Here is an 8229-nt window from a genome sequence, read left to right as displayed (position 1 = left end):
AAAAAAAGAAAGCTTGATAGACTCACAGACTGTGCAAGAATACAACCTAAAGATGTATCCTTCCAATTATCGCATATTCCTTGCCTCATTCGCATTCTACATGTGTTCAACAACATTGTACAGTACATTTGTCGTTTGAAGGGGGAATTCTGTAAGATTCACCTAAATGTACTTGATGAATTGTGTTGTTGGGTCTGGACTTTCGGTTTCACTAATGGGATTTCTATCTTCCAGAGGCAGATTGACAGAATGGTGGATGAGTATGGGTTGAAGACTACCTTCCCCTACCTCGATAACATCTCCATCTGTGACCATACCTTGGAAGACCATGATGCCAATCTCCAGAGTTTTCTCCACGTGGCGAAAGCCCTGAATGTCATTTATAAATCTGACAAGTGCGTGTTCAGGACTAAACGTCTGGCTATCCTTGGCTACATAGTGGAGAATGGCATCATTGGCCCTGACCTTGATAGGATACGCCCCCTGTTAGAGCCCCCCATCCCCTGGACCACAAAGGCTTTGAGGAAATGCCTGGGGTTTTTCTCGTATTACGCCCAGTTGATCCCTCAATACGCTGATAAAGTTCGCCCTCTCTTAAAAGCCACTAATTTTGCCCTCTTGGCTGAAGCCCAAACTGCTTTTAACTACCTATGGAATCATACTGCAAAAGCTGCCATTCACACGGTGGACGAGAATGTACCTTTCCAAATAGAAAGTGATGCTTTGGACGAAGCCCTGGCCGCTACCCTCAACCATGTGGGCTGGCTGGTTGCATTTTTTTCTCAGACATTACAAGGCCACAAGCTCCAGAACCCATCTGTGGAAAAGGAGGCTCAAGCCATTGTAGAAGTCATGAGGCACTGGAGATACTACGTGGTTGGTAGGAAATTTATGCTCCTCAGTGACCAGCACTCTGTCACATTCATATTTAATAATGTCAAGAGGGTTAAAATCAAAAATATCAAGATTGCTCGGTGGAGGATCGAACTCTCCACCTACAATTATGACATTGCCTATCAGCCAGGAGCCCTTAATGACCCTCCAGATGCCTTATCCAGAGGAAGCTGTGCCTCTGAACACACCAGCCAACTGCAGTCTCTGCATAATGAGCTCTGCCATCCAAGGGTTACCCACATGGCTCATTTTGTCAAGGCAAGCAATCTGCCCTACTCTATGGAAGGCGTCAGGGAAATGACCAATGTACAAGCCACACTTCTACTGCCCTGCAAAGGCACGCCTGATCAAGTAATCTAGGCCCTTAGAACGGCTCAGGATTGAAGACCTTTTTCCTCTCTGTCATTGATGAGTACTCCCGCTTCCTGTTCGCCATTCCATGTCCAGACACGCCCACTTTGTCAGTCATAAAGGCTCTAGATTCCATTTTCGGGTATCCCAGCTACATTCATAGCGACCAGGGCTCATCCTTTATGAGTGACGAGCGACATCAGTACCTGCTGTTAAGGGGTATCACATCCAGCAGGACTACTAGCTACAACCCCTGGGGGAAACAGGCATTGTGAAAAGGAGAACGCTATGGTCTGGAAGGCCGTCAAACTGGCTCTGAAGTCAAAAGGCCTTTCATTCACATGCTGGCAGGAAGTCCTCCCTATGACGCTCCATTCCATCTGGTCACTACTATGTATCGCGACCAACGCTACTAATATTCAATTTTGAAAGAAGGTTGGCATCGGGAACTACACTCCCAACCTGGATCACCAATCCTGGTCCAGTCCTTCTCAGGAAGCATGTGAGAAGCAAGACTGACCTCCTGGTGGAAAGGGTGAAACTCCTCCACACCAATCCAACATATGCCTATGTGGAGTACCCAGATGGCAGGGAGGACACCATCTCCATCAGGGACCCTGGAACCTACCAGAACAGAGGGTCCGTTGCTTCAAGGGCCCTGCGAGCCACGGAGCTCATTCTCTCCACCCCCAGTCAGGGCTCCAGGTTCAGGAGGAAAGTGCATCCCCCTTCACCGTTGAGCCGGAGACTCCACCCACCACCTCACAAGGGGGCCAGGAGACCCAAGGAGTCCAAGGCCCACCGGTGCTAAGGCGCTCCACCAGGATCTCCAGACCCCCGGACCACTTAAAATTGTATATTTGTAAATAACTGTATATTTTTCAACTTTTTTTTCGGAACCTTTGTTCTCTGTCTTCATTCACAGACCCGAAATTCTGCAGGAAGGGGTGAAGGCAGTGAACTGGAATCCAGCTGATGGCTGGACCCACCCCCTTATAATCCTGATTTCCCACCTCATCCCAGAACCTGTAAGACCCTACCAGCAGTGATAAGCTAATAAAACCATTGGTTCTCCCTCCAGTCGTGAGAACTTTTATTCATGCTACACCCAGACTGTGGTCTTTCTGTAAGAAAGTCCAGAATCCAGTTACAGACAGTAGATAGAGTACACTTGTATCTTATCATAGAATTTTACATTATGATTTACAAGTTGACAGCACATGCTATTTCCTGTGTTCATAAGCCCTACTACAGGCAGTTAAACATCCCATAGACTACGCACAAAGACCGCTGGACAAGGTTTCCCAAAGGGGGCTCTGGTGTTGAGAGGAGAGCAGCTATTAACCTCGAGGGCCTCAGTGTCACCATCATCCTCAGAAGCGTTGCCTTGGCCCCGTGCAGGTTGACTCTGCAGAGCTACGCCGCATCTGATGCTTGCTGTTCTCTCGCGAGTTCAGTTAGCGCTTCCTATTATAATAAACAGGATCTCCATTCCTACCTATCCTGGGAGGCACATGGCTGCGCACTCGCTCCATCAAAACACATGGAAGGGGAGGACGCAGAGAGGGGGGAGGGGTGAAGAGAGAACCGCAGGGAGGGTAGGAGAGGGGAACACGGGGAGGGGTGGGGAGCGCGGGGAAGAGGGGGAGGGGGAGGGGGAGCCGTGGCATGGAGACGGGCGCATGTGACTGCAGCGATGACATGAGGGTTCCCGCAATGGCGTGGGGCGTGTCGTAGGCGATGCCGCGAGGCGTAACGGGATGACGTACGCGTTACCGCCGCCGCGCGGAAGGAGAATCTACCCGGCACCAGCACATCATGGCGCACCTGAACATGGAGCAGCTCCGGAGCAGGGGGGCCGGCCGGTCCATCGCCGTGCTCACCAGCGGCGGGGATGCCCAAGGTAAGGACCGGGGCCTCCCATCCATCGGGACGAGGCTGGTAGCCTCCCCGGCGGGTCCCCCTCCCCCTCCCCGGCGCAGAGCGGCTCCCGCCGTCCCCCCGGTCCCGGTCCCAGTCCCCGGAGGAGTGGAACGGACCCCTCGCCGCCTGCCACACTCCCCCCTCCCCCCCCCCCCCCCCACCCACTCCCTGGCGTGTGGACGTGCTTGGCGGCACGCACTGCCAGCGCCGGCACCTGGAGCAACGTGCTGTTGGTGTGGTGGTGGGGCTCACACACTCGCTGCACCCCCCACCCCCGTCTCGCTGCAGCCAGCCCTTCTACCGAGGGGAAAGAGAGGGGCTGCATTTGAGCAAACGCATCAAGACAGTATGGTTACAGCTAGAGCTCTCCCCTCCCCTCCTTCCCCCCCCCCCCCCCCCCCAGCTTGAGCTGCTGCCCCCCCACCCCCTCTCCCGGGCTGGAGCCGCCACCCAACCCCCCACCCCGGCTCCCTTTTCTTCCGTGGATTCTTAACTAAACTGGCAGAGGGAGCAAGGGGTGCAAAGGAGATGTAGGAATAAGGAACATTAATCTAGCACGGTAACAGGCAATTTGAACCTACCTGCCCACACGACGCCCAATTTACACCTTTTGAAAGGTGGGTGGAAACCCATGGGAAGAACATACAAACTCCTTACGAGCTGCATGGGATTCGAACCCCACTCTTAATCACTGGTGCCGTAACAACATTGTGCTATCCATGCTGCTCTGATCACGAGGAATAGCCATGATCCCATTGAAGGGCTGAGTGGCCTACTGTATATTTTCTGATTGCCATACTGAAGGCTCAGGAATGAAAGCATGCACCAACAGGCTTAAAGACGTTTTTCGCTTCGGCCATCAAGTTCTTGAATGATCCCCAGAACTGTGCTCCCATCCTGCCTTTTAAATGAATCCTTCATTGTCGCTCCATCCTCTTTACATTGTGCTCTTCGCACAGCTCTATGAAGGATGGGGAGAAACTGTCCGAGTGCTCACTGGGTGATAAATAAACTTAAACATGTTCCTTTCTGTTCATGGATTGTGTAAAGAAAATGTGTGCAAGCTTCAGAGGCAGAGCAGACTAGCCTAATCACTTGAATTAGAAGTGTGAGAAATAGAAGTACCTTCACAGAATTTGCTCGAGACAAAAATTGAAAACAAAGAACATTTATTATACAACAATGCAAAGTTGGGTGCTTCCCCTTACCCTGGGAATACACACACATACTGGGGCTCACCCAACTTTTATACAGTTCATTTCAGTGGAGAGGTACCCTACCCCCCCCCCCCCCTAACATTCTTCTGCCTCCTGGATAAATTTGGCATTAGGCAATCCTGTCTGCCTACTGTCGGACTCTGGCTTTACCTTACTCTTAATTTAGTCTATGTGTGGTCTGAGTCCAGCGTGTTCTTTGAATGAAGTGATAGGAGAAGGTATTCGGTTCAACAGTCAATTTATTACACAGCACAAGAATAAAACTTAACAGAGCTCTGGGTCAATCGTTAGTTCATAGGTCACCTGCACTGTGAGCTACTCCCCAAGACTGACCCGTATTGTCCAGTTGGCTCAGATTATATAGATCAACCTTATCATACAGAACAAAAGTTGGCTTCCTTTGCTAGATTTCATTATCATACAGAACAAAAGTTGTCTTCCTTTGCTAGATCTTTTATTCATTTATAGGGTTATCACAAGTCATCTCCTGTTTTGCAGATATCTGGGGTGTCGCGCTCCCATCTTAATCCTCCAGGCCAGACTATCCTGTTGTTTTGATCAGAAATTAATTCATCCCCAGATATTTCTAATCACCATTCTGTTCCTGTCTGGCCAATTTCTGCTGTTCTCTTTAACACCTCCTTATGCCTTAATCTTCCTTCTAGACTGGTTTTCCATTCCCTTTGTTTCTTGCAGGACATTCTTTGTTCTGGTCTGGCCTGTGTCTCCTGTGCTACTCACCACCTCCTTCAGTTTGAGCATTCCTCCTAAATCGTTTTATGCATTTTGGGAGCAGACAGTTTTGCTCAGCCAACTTTGCTCCATGCTGTGATTGCCACTTAATCACATTCCTCTTTTCCCCTGAACCATGCAGTAAATATAAACTTATTAATTAATCATTTCTTTCATAATGTTTTAACCCCTAGATTCCAACAGTCCCCCTTTTGGTCTCAGGAAACTGAGACCAACCACCTGTTACCTTATTCGGCCGAGACCTCCGGAGTTATTGCCAGGATCGGCATTTCTGACCCCTTGTAGTCATTATACTCTTGGGAGGGGAGTAGGGACAAATACATGCCTTGGGGTCTGGGGATGGCTCTCTGTGAAAACGCTTGTTGAATCAGGCACTGGAGGCAGGGAAGGATGCACGGGATCAGGATCAACGCCAACACCACAACTCCAGCAACTAGCACTGCAGTCTGTATCCATCCCCAGTCTCCAGAGAACAAATTTCCTAGCCATGAGCTGCCCCAGGGTCGCCAGGTCTAAACCGGGACATGAGCTAATTTGTGAATGCCTGAGGAAATCTCCTTTACTGCTTGCCCATTGTCATCGATTTTTAAACAACAATTAGTGAGATTCAATTTCCCACACACTCCCCCTTCAGTGGCTAACAACTAGTCTAAAGCTAAGCGGTTTTGAAACACCGTGGCCCTCATCTGTTGCTGCTCTTCTGCCAACAGATCAAGGGCTGTGGCGGTGTTATTGGTGATAATTTACAAAATAGCTTGTAAACGAATCAGACGGTTTAACATGTAAATTGGGGATCGATATCCCCAGGACCCATCCTGGGCCCAAGTGGCAGGTCCATAATAAGAAATAATGCGCTCTGGAGGCCAGTCCTCTCCCCACTCACCGATCTTTAAATCCCTCTTCTGGCGGAGCCCCTGATATACACGCGCGGCTAACTGATGGGAGTCGTTCTGTGGTAAAAGCACAAATTGTGGTTGAATGATACCTATACCGCACGTTCCCCTCCAGTCTGGCTCCAAAAAAGTGTATGCCATATTCCCACAAATCCAATATAAACCCTCTGGGGCAAATCCGTGTGGATAGGGATGAGCCCACAATTGTCTGAGTGAGGGAACCCCTTCATATGGATTAACGCCCGTGCAATTCCATACCACTTTCCCACGGGAGTTATCTTATAGATCTGCAATTTGCTTCATTCTGTGGGGCCAGGAACCACCGGGGTCGCTGAGGATGCCATCGAGGGAACTTCCCCAAGATTTTAACCCTTGTGCACCTCGAATCTCCTTTATAATGATTGCCTTGCTCCTTCCTCCCCTAATGGGTGATTTGCTAAATGCCATGTCTGGTGGGGGCGCGTCTCATCTGCTGATCCGTGAAAACTCATCAACTCCCACACTTCCAGGGGCTCCCCGCTCCATGGCCATGACCCATCTCTTGTGGGTCCCCCACATACAACAGTTTTTTACCCCCAAGAGTTCTGCCGTAGTTTGGCAAAGGTCTACCCATCTATTGTCGCCTACTCTGTGAGTGGCTGCCTGGAGTTCAGTGTTGGCATAGATATCCCCCTTATCTCGGTCCCATATGTATGGTTGTTTTCCATTTTGCCACATGGGTTTCCACTGTATCCTCTGAATGGGTATTGAGCCCCCTTTCTCCTTATCTCGGTCTCCCTCCGAGGCACAAAACCTTGTTACTCCTTGGGGACAGCGGTCTCGATTTGGTGTGGAGTGTAACGATCCCCTATTGAATTTAACATCATACACTCGTCCATTATGCACACACGTCCCGTGTGAGTCCCCACACAGTGTTCAGGAAAGTTAGTCCAATCAGCAAAGTACTGTTCTTTTTCGTTATGCGACCCCCAGGTCGAGTGCACACACTTCGTACAGTGGTTTTCATCCCCAGCCCCTTCAAGGGCTCGGACCACCAGTACCCATAGTCCCCACATAGTATTCATCCCAGCTCCCTTCATTGTTTTGATGCCAATAAATCGATTATACCGTCAACCACTGATATACAGTCACTGTAGTCCAATAGTCTCTTTAAAAAGGGACGTGTTAAGTGTTCTTAATCCGTGGTTTCTTCACAGAGTCCCAGTCATCTCCGTTCGAATCTGTTCCAGTGTCCGTGTTGGTGGGTCCGTTGCTGTTCACTGACTCCAATGATACCACGTCTCGCCTTTTCCCTGTAGTCGAACCGCGTAGGACATCCTCTCCACCACTCTGTAGGGTCCTGCCCACCTGGGCTCCGACCACTTTCTCTTGATGACCTTTAGCAGAACCCACTCCGCGACTGAAGGTATCGGTGTTTCCCCTTTTCTGTTGTGAAAAATCTGACACCAGAGCCGTTAGTTTATCATAATAAAGCTTGCATCCCATTGAACTTACCTCATTCTTCGTAGTCTGAATTCCAGCTCCCGGTCCTGGAAACTGGTGCCCCGTTTGTAGTTCATATGGAATAAATCCTGTCACAGAACTTACCGAACTCCTTATTGACATTAATGCCAGGGGCAACGCATCCACCCAATTTAGTTTGGAGCCCATGCGCCTCCTCGAGGAGGGGTTTCATGAGTCAAGATGGTAAAACTGGCCTCCCGTCTATCGATCTCCATAGTCCTTGATCCTCGGTTGCCCTCCTTTCCTCCCATACCATCCTTTCCTGAGGTGATGCCTTTGCTTGTTCCTGTATTATTACTTCTACCCTACACGGTGGTAATAAGTCATGTGCTGTTCTGTCTGCCTGTATCATAATAAACTGAGGGCCGTATCCTGCTGCTCTTTTAGCGGCCATGTCCGCTTCCTGATTTCCCCGAGCCACCATCGTATCTGTTCTATCATGTCCTTTACATTTAAGAACTGCTAATGCCCTTGGTTTCAGGCGGGCCTCCGCCAGTTTCCTAACGTCCTTCTCGTGTTTAATTGGGGTCATTGCTGCTGTTAAAAACCCACTTCTAATCCATTGACTAAGCTCAACCTGTATTGTCCCTACCACATATGCCGAGTCTGTATATATATTGACCTTCCCTTCTGCCCATTCTAATGCTGCTATCATTCCCTGTAGTTCTGCGAGTTGTGCTGACTCCTTTCCTCTC

General features: G+C 49.6%; 1 protein-coding gene across 1 annotated transcript in view; it reads left to right on the top strand.

Annotated features, from left to right (window-relative positions):
- Window positions 1–2993: 2993 nt before the first annotated feature.
- Window positions 2994–8229, top strand: part of LOC138762435 (ATP-dependent 6-phosphofructokinase, liver type-like) — a 93522-nt gene continuing 88286 nt past the window's right edge. The window contains exon 1 of the mRNA XM_069936191.1: window positions 2994–3148. Coding sequence (XP_069792292.1) covers window positions 3064–3148 — 85 coding nt within the window. The 5' untranslated portion in view covers window positions 2994–3063. The remainder of the gene's footprint in view (window positions 3149–8229) is intronic.

The sequence above is a fragment of the Narcine bancroftii genome, chromosome 4 (assembly GCF_036971445.1).
Source record: "Narcine bancroftii isolate sNarBan1 chromosome 4, sNarBan1.hap1, whole genome shotgun sequence".
NCBI lineage: Eukaryota > Metazoa > Chordata > Chondrichthyes > Torpediniformes > Narcinidae > Narcine > Narcine bancroftii.
This window is presented reverse-complemented; position numbering and strand designations above follow the sequence as displayed.